General features: G+C 48.4%; 1 protein-coding gene across 5 annotated transcripts in view; it reads right to left on the minus strand.

Annotated features, from left to right (window-relative positions):
- DGCR2 (DiGeorge syndrome critical region gene 2) overlaps window positions 1-17,931 on the minus strand; it is a 74,613-nt gene that overhangs the window by 35,656 nt on the left and 21,026 nt on the right. For 3 of the 5 annotated variants that reach the window (XM_060118536.1, XM_060118539.1, XM_060118535.1), the window contains exon 2: window positions 5,127-5,249. The exons of the other annotated variants lie outside the window; for them this stretch is intronic. In XM_060118536.1, the coding sequence (XP_059974519.1) occupies window positions 5,127-5,249 (123 nt within the window). The remainder of the gene's footprint in view (window positions 1-5,126; window positions 5,250-17,931) is intronic. 5 annotated transcript variants of the gene reach the window in all.

The following is a 17,931-nucleotide window of genomic DNA, read 5'->3' on the forward strand; positions in this document are numbered from 1 at the left end:
TGTTGTGGCCTCCCCCGTCGTGGAGCACAGGCTCCGGACGCGCAGGCTCAGCGGCCATGGCTCACGGGCCCAGCTGCTCCGCGGCATATGGGATCCTCCCAGACCGGGGCACGAACCCGTATCCCCTGCATCGGCAGGCGGACTCTCAACCACTTGCGCCACCAGGGAGGCCCCCAGTTTAGTTTTTTGTCCATGTTTTCCTTCACCTCTTTGAGCACATTTAAGATGGTAGTTTTAAAGCCTTTGTTTAGTATGTCTGAGGCCCACTGTTTCTTGAGGGATAGTATCTGCCACATAATTTTCTTCCTTCAAATGGGCTGTGTTCTCCTGTTTCTTTGTATGTCTGTTATTTTGTTGTTGTTGAAAATTAGGCATTTGAATAAATCTTCTCCCAATCTTTGCAGACTGGTTCTGTATTGGGGAAGACCTTCATTAATTAGCAGGGTTTGTTCTAAGCCTTGAGACCAGCTCAGGGTGAACGCTTAAGGTCTTCTTAGGTCTTTTCTGCACTTGCATTGTGTCTGGTCCTGTGTGTGAACTTCTTTTGATTCTTAAGTATATATGCCTGCTTTAAAATGTCTTAATTTCCCAGAGCCAGTCACCTGCTTCTCAGGGTCTTGGACGTACTATTGTATTCCTCCACCCACAGTCCCTTGCCCCAGGCATCTGCAGGTCTGTATCCAGTTTTTGTGAGCATTGCTTGACACTTTCTACAGTTTTTTCAGGCTGAGATCAAAACTATGTAATTTTTCCCTCTCTGAGCTCCAAGTCAGAAAAAACAGACATCAGTCCCTCAGGCAGCCTCCAGACAGGTCAGAATGTTGCAAATAAGGTCACTCTGCTCCCACTGGTTGGAGGCAAGGAATTTGGAATTGGGTTGTTGCTTCTTTTAGACTGTGCTGTGCCACTGGGGGAGGAAGTGGGCCAAGGGTGAGTAAAAATGCCATGATATTTCCTACCACCTGAATGTGGCTTTTTCCTGATTGGGTGTTCCCATGGTTGCTATAGACTTTGACTGTTTTCCAGAGCCTCCATGAAGTTATTTTAGCCATCCTCTAGTTGCTTTTTGAATGTATGCATGACAGAATGGGCGTCTGAAGTTTCTGAGACAGCCATTTTGCTGACATCAGAATATATTGTTATGCCATGCAGTGCAGCCAAAAAGAAAAAGAAGAAGAAGATGAATATATTGCTGAAGTTTTCTTTTACTCCCTGAATTAATAAGAGCTAACATATAGTGAGGGATTGCTGACTGCTGTGTTCTGCTCTAAGCATACCTTGTGTACATCAATCCTCTGGCAACCCTAAGGTAGGTACTATTATCCCCCATCTCACAGGTGAGGACAATGAAGTTCAAAAAGCATCTTGCCCACAGGACTACAGCCAGAGGAGGCGGAGGCGGGGAACCAGCCCAGGCAGCTTGGTTCTGAGCCCCCACATTTAACCGCTGTTTTACACACAGCAGAGTTAGCTACCTCAGCCACTCTGTGCTGGTCCTTTTGGTCTAGGATGCTCTAGCCAGAGTCCAGGGAGCATCCTGTGGCTGCTTCCTTCCAGAGTCTAGAGAGCACTGGCTGTCTTTCATGTTTAAGAGGAAGGTGGTCCAGCTTGCCAGAGGCTCTGTGGGCACTCGTGGGCTAGGTGCTGGTAGGGTTCAGGTGAGTTCAAGGTGGGAACCCTCCAGCTTGTTGATACCGCTTCTACCTCACCCGTGATGTGCCAATTTCTCCATAAAAGACTCCCACAACCCCCTGCCTGAGGAAACAGACCACATGGGGAGCAGGGCAGAAGATATGGTCAAGGGTCTCATCTGTCCCCATAGAGAATTTCTCTTAATTCCTCTGTTTTCCACCTCCATAGCTCCCCTCTGCTGGGCCTGGTGCCTCCTATTCTGCAGGCTGTAAGTCCAAGTGCTATCTAACAGAAATATAATGCAAGCCACATTTCAAAAGAGATGAAATTAATTTTAATAATTGTATTTAACCCAATATATCCAAAGTACTATAATTTCAACATGTAATAAATATTAAAAAGTATTAATGAGGTGTTTTACTTTTTTGTACTAACTCTTTGACATTCAGTGTATACTTCACAGTTGTGATGCATCTTAGTTGGAAACGGCCACATTTCAGGCACTCAGAAGCCACATGCAACTCGTGGCTACCATACTGGATGGCCAAAGTCTGGAAAATAAGCTTCATGTCTGCCATGGAAGAGTCATCTAGCCCCGTGGAGAAAGTGAGGAAGTGAGGAAGCCCAGACACCCCCAGCCAGATGCCCACCAGCCTGGGCATTTAGGGCCTGCTGGGCAAACTGGCTCATTTCCTGGTGTTCTCTCCCCCAAGCAGGCCGCAGTAAAGCCTAGTAATAAAGTACGTCATGAACCCCCAGCCCCCGCTAAGTCGGTCATCTGCTACAGGGCTGCACCCCAACGTCTGCTTCTCCCAGGCTGACCCCTCTGTCTCCCCACCAGCGAGGAACCGGAAGCCCGGGTTTTGTGTATCTGGGCTGTTCAGCCTTTCTTCCTCTTGGTTTACCACACGCGGATGTATCTGAAAATGAGATGGTGCTCAGTTATCCTTGTCTTTACTGTGCTGTGTGTACTTTTGGGCAACTTGCCCTGTCACCTACATTCTGCTTTAAGAGTTTCCGTGTTGCTACAGGAACCTAACAGGCACCTGCTGTCGCTGGGTCAAATACTCTGTCGTGTGAACACACATTTGGGTTGTTTCCAAGCTGTACATTAGTATGAACAGCACTGCAAAAATTTTTCCAGAGCTTCCCCCAAATGGCAATCCTGGATCACAGAATATGAGGATGTTCAGCTTTGCAGGTTAATGCCTGTTTTCCAAAGTGGGTGTGTCAGTGCACCCCTCTCGCCAGCAGCCCAAAGACCTCCAACACCCAGGTTTGTCAGACGTCCTCAGTTTCGCCAATCTAAGTATCTGCAAAGTGGGAGCTCACTGTCGCCTCTGAATACTAATGAGGTAGGACATCGCTTTATGTGTTTAGCCACCATTCTTGCTCGTTTTTCTTGTTTGCTGACATGCCTGACCGTCTTTTGTCCATCCGCAGGAGTCCTCTACACACGCTGGATTATAATCCTTTATAGGCTTCCCACTCTGTACTTGTCTGTTCACATTCTTAATTGGGGCTTTTTGATAAAGGGGAGACCTTAATTTTAATCTGGTAAAACTGGTCGTTTCTATTTAAGAGTTAACATTTTTTTGTGACTTAAAAAAACCTTCCCTATCAAGGTCATAAAGGTATTCTCCTCTACGGTCTTCCAGGAGTTTTTCTTCAATTAACCTGAAACCGATCTTTCGTACACTGTTCATCAGGGATCTGACGGCATTCCTTTCGGACTCCATCCTTTGTCTAGTGACGGGTAATCCACTTCTGTCTCAAATCAAGTTTCTCTGGTCCATTTCTGGCAGCTCTTCTGTCTCACCAGCCAATCCCTGAGCCAACTGTGAAGGAAGCCTCAGCACTGGCAAGGCAGGTGCGTGCTTCTTTCTCTTCTTCAAAGGGGACAAATGATATTAGGACTTTATCCTTCCACGGGTTTTAGAATTGACTTGTCATATTTCCCAGAACACTGAATCCACAGATCAATATAAGCAGAACGGGCAGCTTTACCACACTGAGCCTTCCTTGCTAAGAACACCCTGTCTCTACTTATTCAAGTCTTCTTTAATGTGTCTTAATAAAGCTGTGAATTCTTCTCCAGTAAAACTTTTACATTCCTATTTGTATCAGACATGGTTCACTGAGGAGAGCAGGGACCACATAGGTATTTCCAACACAAAGGGAATTTGTGCTTTCAAACAACTGACACAGTTGGGAGGTGCACAAATGGGCCACCTCTAACCGTCAATGCCCCCTCTGTGCTGCAGCTGAGAGCGAGCAGGCCAGTCTGCCACCCACCGCTGAGCAGAAAATGCTTCCGGGATCACCGCCACTCTGCAGCCCTGCCACGCTCCCACTATCCGAGCCCACACACCCACACTGTGGCCAGGGGAAGAAGGGGCCCCCTCCCTTCCACCTTCCAAATGTCACAGGAATGCATCTCAGGGGCTAAACAACACAAGAAGCCGCTGGCAGGGGGTCTGGGTAAGACAGCTCCAGCCCCTGAAAGGCAGGGACTGTCCTGAAGGCCCAGACCATCAGGCACACCATCTGCTTTCTATCTCCCCAAAATACTGCTGAAATTACTGATCTACTGTGTCATCTTTTCCCATTTTCTTGGTCCCTGTGGTTTTACATCTTTTGTACTCTTTTGTTCTCTTTTGTTATAATTTTAGCAGGCTTTTAGCTGGACAATGAAGTAATCTCTTGTGGTCACTCAAGAAGTCCTGCAGTCCAAGTTCAAAAGCAGCCAGACCTAGCACGGCTAGGACTTCCCATGGATTTACTTAAACTTCACCACATCAGGAAGGTCACAGCTGAGCCCCTGCCCACACCCACAAAGATATTCAATGACTGGGTGGGCTCCCAGACACGGGCCTGCCCTGGAGGCTCCCAGCCTGGCCGCCACCACCCCCAACGTCACCAGAAAGACAGGCACCTCAACCAGAGACACGCACGAGATAGTCAAGCCAGAACAGGATCCAGGACAACCGGGAGGGGTCGCCTCTCAACAGTCACCTTCACAGGCAGATACCATCCAACACCTCGAGCCGACACCCAGGTCTTCAGCGGATGAGTGTGTTATGTGTGTGTGTCACAGGCACACGCACACACCCTGGACCAAGCTGAGAGCCAGGGCTGCCGTGAACACGCTGCTCTTGGGGGCAACCCTCATCGAGGGGACAGGGGCAGAACCGAGCAAAGGAGCTGCAATTCAGACTTTGTGTGGCATCCACCCCTGTCTCCAGGGCCCGAGTGGGCAGGATGGCAGGAGGGCCACGGCCGGTCACCAGGGCTGCCACCCAGGGGCTCGCTGTGGGCCACGGTGCCCCCAAACGTGGCCTCTTGGGTCCCCTCATGCCCCCCATGGCCCTGGCCCTGCAACCGGCCACACTGGGACCTGCCGGCAATGGGCATGTATTTTTTAAAGAGACACAGAAAGAGAGAGGGAGAAGGGGAGGGCGGTCACTACACGCGTCCCCCGGCCCAACACTCACCTGGACAGTTGGCTTCATCACTCTCATCCTCACAGGTCACCAAGCCGTCACACTGCCAGGGGAGGGGGATGCACTGGATGGTGCCGCTGCGACAGGCAAACTGGCCTGGGTTGCACCGCAGCTCTGTGGGACCAAAGGCAAGAGGCCGTTGAGGATGCAGTGCCACCTGCACCTCTGAGCACACGGGGCAGGGGCGACACAGACACTGACTGACAGAGGTGCCAGCACACTAGGTGAATGCAGGGGGAGAGGCCGCCCCCACCCAGGGCCCCAGGCCACTGCCTGGATGAGGTGGGGGCATGGGGCTCCCGAGGCTTCACAAGGTGCACAGGATGGCGCAGGAAGGGAGGAACAGGGGAGTCCGCCACAAACCGAGACCATGGGGACAGGTGGGAGGAAGGTATTTCAAACTTCAGGTCGCATGTTGTATGGAGCAAAGGTGATTTAGCCAGTAAGTGACATGATAAGACCTGTGCTTTAAGGAAGGTACAATGGGCAGTGGTTTCTGGAAGCAACTGTAATAGGGGACCAGACAAAACACTGAGTAACTCAGTACCGAAGGGCCTGACTGAGGCAGGGGTCAGCCAGCTCCTGCCACCCGCCTGCCCTGGCTCTCAGGTGTGCTGTCAGCAGGCACGGCTGGGGAGAGACCATCCTTGGGGTAAGAGGGAACAATAACAATAACTGAAGCTCATCAGGGCCACAAAAACGCCTGTCCTCAGGATCTACACTGGAAACAACTTCTAATTTGTGGGGCACTGGGTCAAGATGTAGAAGAGTCTTGCCTGGTTAGTGAGGAAAAATTAACTCTAGGCTAAATGCTGCCCTAGTCCTGACTAAGCAAGATTGAAACGAAGAGCTGAAATGACCAAACTGTTTCCAAGCCACATCCTAAAACAAAGCTCAAGAATATTTATAGGAATATGCAGAAATATGCAGAACTCAGAAAGTCAAAATTCATAGTCTGGGCTTCCCTGGTGGCGCAGTGGTTGAGAGTCCGCCTGCCAATGCAGGGGACACTGGTTCGTGCCCCGATCCGGGAAGATCCCACATGCTGTGGAGCAGCTAGGCCCGTGAGCCATGGCCGCTGAGCCTGCGCGTCCAGAGCCTGTGCTCCGCAACGGGAGAGGCCATAACAGTGAGAGGCCTGCATACCGCAAAAAAAAAAAAAAAAAAAAAAAAATCATAGTCTGCCATCCGATAAAAAAATTACCAGACATGTGAACACGAAATTGACCAAAATGAGGAGGAAAAAAAAAAATCAATCCAGAAATGACAGAAAAGATAAAACATTAAGAATTATTATAACTGTACTGCAAATGTTGAAGAAGTTAGAGGAAAGATTAAACATGTTAAGTAGAGATATGGAAGACACAAAGAAAGAAACCTACTGTGAGAGATAGAAACACACTGCACAGACAACAGAAAGTCTAAACAGAAAGAAAAGAAGGCTAGAAAAAAATGAATTGTGGCTCTGGGACCACTTCAAGCCACCCACACACATGTACATGGAGGGGAAACAGAAAAAATATTTGAAGAAACAATGGCAGAAAAATTCCCCAATTTGATGAAAACTATAAACCCACAGATCCAAGTAGCTCGATGAACCGCGGACACAAGAAATAGAGAGAAAAATACTCCAGGGCACATCATAATCAAATTGCCTAAAACCAGCAATAAGGAGAAAAGTCTTAAAAGCAGATAAAAAAGACATGATGCACAGAAAAACAAAGTAAAGATGACAGCAGATTTCTCACTAGAAACAACACAAGCTGAAAGATGGTGGAACAACGCTTCTCAGTTCTGAGAGGAAAAAAGAAAAGACTTGGGCTTCCCTGGTGGTGCGGCGGTTAAGAATCTGCCTGCCAATGAAGGGGACACGGGTTCGAGCCCTGGTCCGGGAAGATCCCACATGCCGCGGAGCACCTAAGCCTGTGCGCCACAACTATTGAGCCTGCGCCATAAAGCCCGCGTGCCACAACTACTGAAGCCTGCGTGCCTAGAGCCTGTGCTCCACCACAGGAGAAGCCACCGCAATAGGCCCACACACCGCAATGAAGAGTAGCCCCCGCTCGCTGAAACTAGAGAAAGCCCCGAGCGCAGCAACGAAGAGCCAGTGCAGCCAAAAAAAAAAAAAAAAAAGAAAAGACTGCCAACCTGGAGGCACTTAAAGCAAATGCACACATACTCCATCGTGGGGTTTATAACCTGAGTGGAAGTAAAACTGTGACAACAGCAGCACAAAAGCCAGGAAGGGCGAAACTGAAGCATTACCATTTAAAGGCTCTAACACTACAGGTAAAGCGGTCTGTCCCATGAATGCGATAAATTAAAGCTGAATATCACTAAACTAACACAAGAGCTACAGCAAATAAGCCAACGAGGAAGACAAAAGGAACAAAACATACTCAACCCAAACGAAGAATAAACAAAGGGAAAAGGAAACAACAGTTGGCACAAATAGAAAACAAACGACAAAATGGCAGACTGTAATTAAATTTGCCTGATCAATAAACATATGGGGTGATCTAAACACCCTAATTATAAGTCAGAATTTGTTACATAGGTAAAAAAGCACGATGAAACTACATGTGTCTAAAAGAAATCCACTTTATATAAGGACACAAATAGGTGAATATGAAACAATGGAAAAAGATATGGCATGCTAACACGGATCAAAAGAAAGCAGAGGTGGCTGTATATATATATACATATACATATATATATATATATATATATATATATATATATATATACACATGTATATATATGTATATGTATATATATATGTATTTTGGCTGCATTGGGTCTTTGTTGCTGCATGGGGGCTTTCTCTAGTTGCGGTGAGAGGGGACTACTCTTTGTTGTGGTGGGCATGCTTCTCGATGCAGTGGCTTCTCTTGTTGCGGGGCACAGGCTCTAGGCACATGGGCTTCAGTAGTTGTGGCATGCGGGCTCAGTAGTCGTGGCTTGTGAACTCTAGAGCGCAGGCTCAGTAGTTGTGGTGCACGGGCTTAGCTGCTCCGCGGCATGTGGTATCTTCCCGGACCAGGGCTTGAACCCGTGTCCCCTGCATTGGCAGGCAGATTCTTAACCACTGCACCACCAGGGAAGTCCCAGGGGTGGCTGTATTAATACCACACAAAGGAGACTTCAGGGCAAATAATATTGCGAGGAATGAAGAAGGTATTTAATAGTGATAAAGGACATAATAACGTTAAATGTCTCTGCATCTACAGCAGAGCTTCAAATGAAGGAAAAACTCCTGTAATTGCTAATAGACAAATTCACAATCAACTTCAATCCCTTCTCTCAATAACTGATAGAACAAGCAGACAGAAAATCAGCAAGGATACAAAAACCTGAACAACACTATCAACCAGCTGGACCCAACTGACATTCACAGAAATCTCTGCCCAACTACAGCAGAATACACATTCTTTTCACATGCGTACAAAACACTGACCATAACAGATAAATATATGAGCCATAAAACAAATCTCAATGCATTCATAAAGGTTCAAATTTAAGTGTGTTGTTTGATCACAATGGAATTAAATTAAAAATCAACAGCAGAAAGATGTCTGGGAAATCTCCCAACTATATGGAAAACAACTGACATACTTCTAAATAGCCTTTGAGTCAAAGAGGAAATGAAAAGGGAGATTAGAAAGCATTTTAATTTAATGAAAATTTGTGAAATGCAACTAAAGCAGTTCACAGAGGCAAATGTATTGCATTAAATGTCTATATCAGGGGATTTCCCTGGTGGCGCAGTGGTTAAGAATCCACCTGCCAATGCAGGGGACACGGGTTCGAGCCCTGGTCTGGGAACATCCCACAAGCTGAGGAGCAGCTAAGCCCGTGTGCCACAACTACTGAAGCCCGAGCGCCTAGAGCCCATGCTCCACAACGAGAAGCCACTGCAATGAGAAACCCATGCACCACAATGAAGAGTAGCCCCTGCTCGCGGCAACTAGAGAAAGCCTGCGTGCAGCAACAAAGACCCAACACAGCTGTAAACAAACAAACAAATAAGTTTTTTAAAATGCTTAAAATTCCTATATCAGAAAAGAAGAACGGTCTCAAATCAATGATCTCAGCTGCCACTTTAAGAAATCCGAAGAACAAATGAACCCAAAGCAAGCAGCAGCCAAGAAGTAAAAAAAAGGGCCTCCCTGGTGGCGCAGTGGTTGAGAGTCCGCCTGCCGATGCAGGGGATACGGGTTCGTGCCCCGGTCTGGGAGGATCCCATATGCCGCGGAGCGGCTGGGCCCGTGAGCCATGGCCGCTGGGCCTGCGCGTCCGGAGCCTGTGCTCCGCAACGGGGGAGGCCACAGCAGTGAGAGGCCCGCATACCGCAAAAAAAAAAAAAAAAAAAAAAAAAAAAGAAGTAAAAAAAGATCAGAGAGAAAATTGATGACACAAGAAAACAGAGAAAACAACAACTGGATAGCCATTTAAAAAAAGAAAAGAAAAACTGTGATCCATTCCTTGTGCCAAAAATTAACTCAGAATAAATCATAGAGCTAAACGTAAAACGTAAAACTATAAAACTTCTAGAAGAAAACATAGGAGAAAATCTTTGTGACCTTGGATGAGGCAAAGATTTCTTAGATACCTACACCAGAAGTATAATCCATAAAAGAAAAAGTTGATAAATTGGACCTCATTAAAATAGAGAACTTTCCTTTTCAAAAGACATTGTTAAGAGAATAAAAAGAAAAGTCACATACTGGGAAAGAAGAACTGTAAATCACACATCTGATAAAGGATTTGTATCCAGAATATATAGAGAACTCTGATATTTCAATAAAAAGAAAACCCACACAATTTTTAAAATGGGCAAAAGATTTCAATGGACAATTAACTAGGGAATTCCCTGGGGGTCCAGTAGTTAGGACTCGGTGCTCACTGCCAGGCTGCCAGGGCCCCAGGTTCAATCCCTAGTTGGAGACCTAAGATCCCGCAAGCCTTGAGATATGGCCAAAAATTTTAAAAAAAAAAATGCACAATTAACCAAAGAAGATACAGATGGCAAAAACACATAAAAAGATGCTCAACATCATTACTCATTAAGGAAATGCAAATTAAAGTCCTAATGAGATACCATTATATATTAGAATAGCTAAAATGAAAAATGACAATACCAAGAGCTGAAAGTATGTGAGGTAACTAGAACTCTCCTACAGTGCTAGTGGGAATGTAAAAATGGTACAACTACTGTGGAAAACAGCTTGACAGTTTCTAAAAGGCTGAACATATACCTACCATATGACACAGTCATTCCACTCCTAGGGATTTATTCAAGAGAAGTATATGACCATACAGAGACATATTCAGAGTAATATTATTTGCAATAGCCAAAAGCTGGAAACCACCCAAATGCCCCAAACAACTGAATGGATAAACAAACTGCAGCAGAGCCATACCATGGAATACTACTCAGCAGTAAAAAGGAGTGAACCACTGAGATGCAGCAATGTGTAAGACAAAAGAAGACCAAAACGAGCAGCCAGCTGCAAGCTACAGCTTGCCAAACCCTGTTCTAGAGTTAAGTGTCGAAATAAATCTACCCATACCCAGCACCTAACACAGGGAGGTGCCCACTGAATGTCTGCCGAACTGAACTACTCTGTTCTTTAAGTCGCTAACAAAGCGTCCTCAGTTCTGATATCCCCAGGAAGGTTCTTTCCCTTCCTGACTCACCTGCACAGTGCAGGGGCTGTTCAGAAAGCAATCCAACCTGTGAATCACTGGTTAACACATGTGAATTGCTCACTCAAAAAATATTTGCTAAGCACCACTTTGTGCTGGGCAACGCTCCAGGTGATTGTGCTAGTGTGGTCAACAGAGCAGGGAGAGCCAGGACGTGGCACAGCCTGCCTTGCATGCCGGGCGGGGACCAACACACAGTCAGCTGCTTACTGTGTCCACTGGGGATTCCCGAGGGTCTCACTGGTGTTACTCCAGCTGTAAATCAACATTCCCTTTCCTCTCTTCCTCAATATCCTCTCGGGTCCCCTTGTAAAGCATCCAGCACAATTTCTGCCACATACAAAGCTGCTCAAAAATCGTCCCCCCGTCTTTCCACTACTGGGTTCACCAAGGTCCTGTCCCAGCCCCCTCTTGTGATGACTATCTCCTGGCTAGCTATTCTAGCCAATGGATTGTTGATGCTTTTTGAAATAATCCATGCCCTCACCACGTACGTGCAAGGCCACAACACCAAAATACGAACTTCTTTCACACTAGTTCTCAAATCTGTTCATTTCAAAACGTTTTTTTTTTCTTTGCGGTACGCGGGCCCCTCACTGTTGTGGCCTCTCCCGTTGCGGAGCACAGGCTCCGGATGTGCAGGCTCAGTGGCCATGGCTCACGGGCCTAGCTGCTCCACGGCATGTGGGATCTTCCCAGACCGGGGCACGAACCCGTGTCCCCTGCATCGGCAGGCAGACTCTCAACCACTGCACCACCAGGGAAGCCCTCAAAACCTTTTTATACTTTTAAAAATTCTGAGGACACCAAACATCTTTTGTTTATATGGGATACATCTATCAACATTTACTGTATTGGAAATTAAAGCTGAGAAACTGTGTAAACACAAGCTTCCCAAGCACTTGCTCAAAAGGTTAAACACATAATAACTGCTGGAGAGGGTGTGGAGAAAAAGGACCCCTCCCACACTATTGGTGGGAGGTAAACTGGTGCAGTCACTATGGAGAACAGTACGGAGGTTCCTCAAAAACTAAAAATAGAGCTACCATATGATCCGGCAATCCCATTCCTGGGCATATATCTGGAGGAAACCATACTTTGAAATGATACATGCACCCCAGTGTTCACTGCAGCACTATTTATAATAGCCAGGACATGGAAGCAACCTAAATGTCCATCAACAGATGAATGGATAAAGATGTGGTACATATATACAATGGAATATTACTCAGCCATAAAAAAAGAATGAAATAATGCCATTTGCAGCAACATGGATGGATCTAGAGATTATCACACTAAGTGAAGTAAGTCAGACAAAGAAAAACAAATGCCATATGATATCACTTACATGTGGAATCTAAAAATGATACAAATGAACTTATTTACAAAACAGAAACAGACTCACAGACTTAGAAAACAAACTTATGGTTACCAAAGGGGAAAGGTCAGGGGGAAGGATAAATTAAGAGGCTGGATTAACATATACACACTACCAGGATCTCCTGTATAGCACAAGGAACTCTACTCAATACTCTGTAATAACCTATATGTGAAAATAATATGAAAAAAGAATGGATATATGTATAACTGAATCACTTTGCTGTACACCTGAAACTAACACTACATTGTAAATCACCTATACTCCAATATAAGAAAAAAAAAAAAAGCTTAAACACAGAGTTACTATAGGAGCCAGCAATCCCACTCCTAGGTATGTGTCCAAGAGAACTGAACGCCAGGACTCACAGACACCTGTCCTCTGATGCTCACAGCAGCATGACTCACCAGAGCCAAGAGGAGGAACAACCCAGGTGTCCAGCAACAGATGATGGATAAACAAGCTGTGGCCTGTCCATACAATGGAATATTATTGGGTCATAAAAAGGAAGCAAATTCTGACACATGCTAAAATGTGGATGAAACTTGAGGACATTATACTCAGTGAAACAAGCCAGACACAGGAGGACAAGTACTGTACGACTCCACGTACATGAAGTCCCCGGAGCAGTCAAATCCACAGAGACAGAAAGTGGAAGAGTTGCCAGGGGCCAGGGGTTGGTGATGGGGAGCTTTTGTCTGATGGGCTTCAGTTTGGGAAGATGAAAGAGTTCTGGAGATGAATGGCAGTGACGGCTGCACACCACTGCCAATGTACTCACACTGACCTGTACACTTCAAGTGGTTAAAGTGGTAAACCTGATGTCATGTGAATTTTACCACAATTTTAAAAAACCCTTTAAAAGAAAGGAGAGAGAATAAATAGATAAATAAATAAATAAATAAATAAAAAGAGAGAGAATCCCAAGCACATATCCCATTGGCCATCACATCAGGTAGCCTCCGGAAACAGCACTCTGCACCTGTGAGAGAGGGAGAGAGAGGCAGAGGACCCCTTGGTGCTGTCATGAAAATCATCTGACCTTTTGGAGTCCTAGAAACCCCAGCCACACGGGGAGAGCTACTGCTTTTTAAAAAAATTTTAATTTATTTATTTATTTTTATCTTTGGCTGCATTGGGTCTCCGTTGCCGTGCACAGGCTTTTCTCTAGTTGCGGCGAATGGGGGCTACTCTTCGTTGTGTGCACAGGCTTCTCATTGCGGTGGCTTCTCTTGTGGAGCATGGGCTCTAGGAGCATGGGCTCAGTAGTTGTGGCTCACAGGCTCTAGAGCGCGAGCTCAGTAGTTGTGGCTCGCGGGCTCTAGAGCGCGAGCTCAGTAGTTGTGGCTCGCGGGCTCTAGGGCGCGGGCTCAGTAGTTGTGGTGCACGGGCTTAGTGGCTCCGCAGCATGTGGGATCTTCCCAGACCAGGGCCCGAACCCATGTCCTTCACGTTGGCAGGCAGATTCTCAACCACTGCGCCACCAGGGAAGCCCAGAGCTACTGCTTTAACCACGCGATGTCTGGGGCCTGGAGGACTCGTGCCCTGTAGAAATGTCATGTCTCTGCAGTACAGATTCTTTCTCTAGATTCAATTTCTTCCTTGTCAGCAAGTTTCGGCCTCATCTTAAATTATGTAAAGTGAGCTGTCTCAGGTTTCTGTGTGAAATTTAGTACATGGCCTAAATTGTCTAGAACTGATTTCCTCTCAACATTTACCCACAAAGAAATAGAGGAAGGGACTTACATGGCAGACCAGTAGTTAGGACTCTGTGCTTTCACTGCCTGGGCCTGGGTTCAATCTCTGGTCAGGGAACTAAGATCTCACATGCCATATGGCACAACCAAAAAAAAAAAAAAAAAGAAAGAAAGAAAGAAATAGAGGGGGACTTCCCTGGTGGCACCAGTGGTTAAGAATCCACCTGCCGGGCTTCCCTGGTGGTGCAGTGGTTGAGAGTCTGCCTGCCGATGCAGGGGACATAGGCTTGTGCCCTGGTCTGGGAAGATCCCACATGCCGCGGAGCAGCTGGGCCCGTGAGCCATGGCTGCTGAGCCTGCGCGTCCGGAGCCTGTGCTCCGCAACGGGAGTGGCCACAACAGTGAGAGGCCCATGTACCGCAAAACAAAAACAAAAACAAACAACAAAAAAAGAATCCACCAATTCAGGGGACACGGGTTTGAGCCCTGGTCCGGGAAGATCCCACATGTCGCGGACTAAGCCTGTGCACTACAACTACTGAGCCTGCGCTCTAGAACCTGAGTGCCACAACTACTGAAGCCCGAGCGCCTAGAGCCCATGCTCCGCAACAAGAGAAGCCACCGCAATGAGAAGCCCGCACACCACAATGAAGAGTAGCTCCCGCTTGCCGCAACTAGAAAAAGCCTGCACACAGCAACGAAGACCCAACGCAGCCAAAAATAAATATATAAATTTATTAAAAAAGAGAAATAGAGGAAGATGGCATACAGCAGAAGCCCATCACTTGGGAAATCAAAACGCAGCCCAGAAGTGCAGGAGCGGGTTGGGCCCCCTCTCACCAGCCACCACGGCCCAGGCTCCCAGCGACCCGCAGGCCCAACCCTAGGCCACCCGGCCTCCCCAACATGGTTCGCACATGCTTCCCCGGAAAGAGCTCAGGGTGGGGCCCAGTGGGTGCTGGGCAGTGCTGTGCAGGGCTAGAAGGCATGGCGCCTGGGCATGAGGGCTGTCGGTCCCTGCTAACAAGTGCTGACAACGCAGAGAAGTCAGATGCAGATCCGCGGGTCGCCCTGCAAGGCGGGCCCCCTGCAGAGGGCTCACCTGAGTCCTGAGGTCAGAGGCTGAGAATAAGGGGTCTGAACCCCTAGTGACCATAGGGAAGGCCGTGGGCTGGACCCCTGCCACTATCAGGGAAGGTGGGGCATGTGCCCTGGAGGGAGCCCTGTGTGGCAGGGCCCAGTGGGACACATGAACCAAAGGGACCAAGTGGCTTCACGGTCACGCTGTGAGGAGCCACGGAGGAGTAGCCCCAGAACACCCATGGCAGCAGGGCCTGGGAGGCCGTTCTAGAACCAACTGTGATTACATCAGCAACTCCCACCTTCCCGACGGGTTCCAAGTGCCACTTGCCTTTTCAGGAGGCAAAGGGCCGCCTCCAGCCTTCCTCTGGCACCCCCTGTTCCCATGTTCTTGGGAACCCTGACTCGGCTATTCCCACGGCTCCCCCTGTAGCACCCCTGGACTGTTCCCAGTGGTTCCCAGTCACTATCACTTCACGGCTCCAGCAGGTTCCTGGCATGATATACAGGGAGATGAGCTTTGAAAGAGGCCCCAGGGACCTGTCCCTAGACAAACCACAGGCCTCAGTTCCCGGACTGCAGTGAAGCCCCTTGTCAGCCAAGACCCCTACTCCACCTTGCTGGGCTCCATCTCCTCCTGCGGGTGGTGGACACGAGGCCCCAAGGAGGTGGCCGGCTGCGCAGCTTCATGTGTGTCCTCCATCCCCTGGAATGACTCCGGGGCCCTCTGAGGAGGAACATGCTCTCGGAGGGACCTGCCCGGGGAAAGGGGTCAGGCCCAGGGATCTGAACGGTGCGGCGCCCCGTCAAGGCCCCACGGACAGAAGGCCTGGGCGTCCCTAGGCTCAGGCAGACGCCACGGTCACAGCAGGAGCGACACTGGCATCTGATCTTCAAGCCTCAAGGCGCTCAGAGACCAGCTGCCTGTGACCCTCAAGCCCGAGGGCCCAGAGTTCTAGAGGGAGCTGGAGGCGCGTGGCTCAGGGCAAACTATAGACTGAAGTGTTACCAGTGGGGTTTAAAAGCAGGCCAGGGCTTCCCTGGTGGCGCAGTGGTTGAGAGTCCACCTGCCGATGCAGGGGACACGGGTTCGTGCCCCGGTCCAGGAAGATCCCACATGCCGTGGAGCGGCTGGGCCCGTGAGCCATGGCCACTGATCCTGTGCGTCTGGAGCCTGTGCTCCGCAGCGGGGGAAGCCACAACAGTGAGAGGCCCGCGTACCGCAAAAAAAAAAAAAAACCAAAAAAAATAAAAGCAGGCCAGACACCCCGCTGCTTATGCTATCCCCGCCTTGGCCACCTGGCTCCCTCAGCAGAAGGGTTGACCCACCTGCCCTGTCCCGTTGGGCTGGCACAGCAGGATAGGACCCAGATCCCCAGCCCCAAAGCCAGCACAGCTAAGCAGAATCCAGGCAGGAATCACAGCTGCCCCGCCAGGATGCTCCGCACTCTGATGTGGGGTGTGACTAACCCATCGTCCTTCAGAGGGTTGGGTCCAAATTTTCTGATTCTGACCCATTTTCTCTCTGTTAAGACAGAAGTCAGAGGACTCATGAAACGCAGCGCCTCCGTAGAGGTCAGCCCCACAAAGCCCCAGGGGACCAGGGCTGCCTGTCTGCCAACGGGACCTGCAGAGCCAGGGATGCACCAAAGCACTGTGAACATGAAAAGGCTCCTGTGGTGGTTTCAAAATACGTCCGCTGATGCTTCGATGTGCCTCCCTACCACCAGGGGCTCCCCAGTCACTGTGACCTTCAAACCCTTCATTGAGCCAGGGCCAGGCTCCCCCTCACTCAGCCCACCTGAGGGAGAGAAGATGCCCCCTGCTTCCCAGCACCTGCCTGCCCCAGGGGAGCGGCAGCCACTCCCGCCCGTCAGCCGAGGAGTCACAAGGCTGGACATTGCCCCCCCCCCAGCACAAAGTGACAAGGCCGAAGTTCAGTGTTGATTTCTCATAAATAACAAGCACGTTCTACATCCAGGAGGTGAAGTGACCATCACCTGCAACCTTCCCTCCTCGGACACGGCCCAACCAGGACACTGGCTGGTCTGCTCTGCCTGCCCTGCCCTGCCCTGTGAGTCTCCTCAGTGGATGTTAGGGAAAGAAGGCCTGGCTGCAAGTGAGTGAGCCTAGAAGAGGAGGGGAGACCCCAGGCAAAGGACGGGACCAGAGAGGAGAGGCAGGATCGCCACGCATTTCTACTGAACCAACAGCACCTCAAGGAACGAACAGCAACCGGCAACAAGTCTACACTTTATGAGGGCTGGGTGCAGGGGAGGGAGGGAGGGGTATACTTGGGAGGGAGACCAGGGCAAAGGGGTGGGCAGAACTGGAGTAACAGCATCCGCCTCTGACGGAACATCCACCAGCAGCTTCATCCAACATTCATGCCACACATTTTTCACTTTTCTTTCTTTCTCCCGGTTTTATTGAGATATAATGACAAACAGCACTGTATAAGTTTAAGGAGTGCACCGTAACGATCTGACTTACAGACATCGTGAAATGATTACCACAAAAAGTTTAGTGAATATGAATCATCTCATATAGATACAAAATTAAAGAAGCAAAGATTTTTTTCCTTGTGATGAGAACTCTTAGGGTTTATTCTCTTAACGACTTTCCTATATAACACGCAGCAGTGTTAATTCTATTTATCATGTTGTACATTACATCCTGAGCACTTATTTATCTTATAACTGGAAGTTTGTACCTTTCGACTGCCTTCATCCAATTCCCCCTCCTCCCCAACCCCCGCCTCTGGTAACCACAAATCTGATCTCTTTTCTCTGAGTTTATTTTTTGTTTTTGAAGTATAACTGACCTACAACACTATGTTAGTTTCCATTATATAACATATTCTATATTTCTATACACTTCAAATGATCACAACTCCAGCTACCATCTGTCACCATGCAAAGTTATTATAATA

Source organism: Mesoplodon densirostris, chromosome 15, assembly GCF_025265405.1.
Source record: "Mesoplodon densirostris isolate mMesDen1 chromosome 15, mMesDen1 primary haplotype, whole genome shotgun sequence".
In the NCBI taxonomy this organism is placed as follows: Eukaryota; Metazoa; Chordata; class Mammalia; order Artiodactyla; family Ziphiidae; genus Mesoplodon; species Mesoplodon densirostris.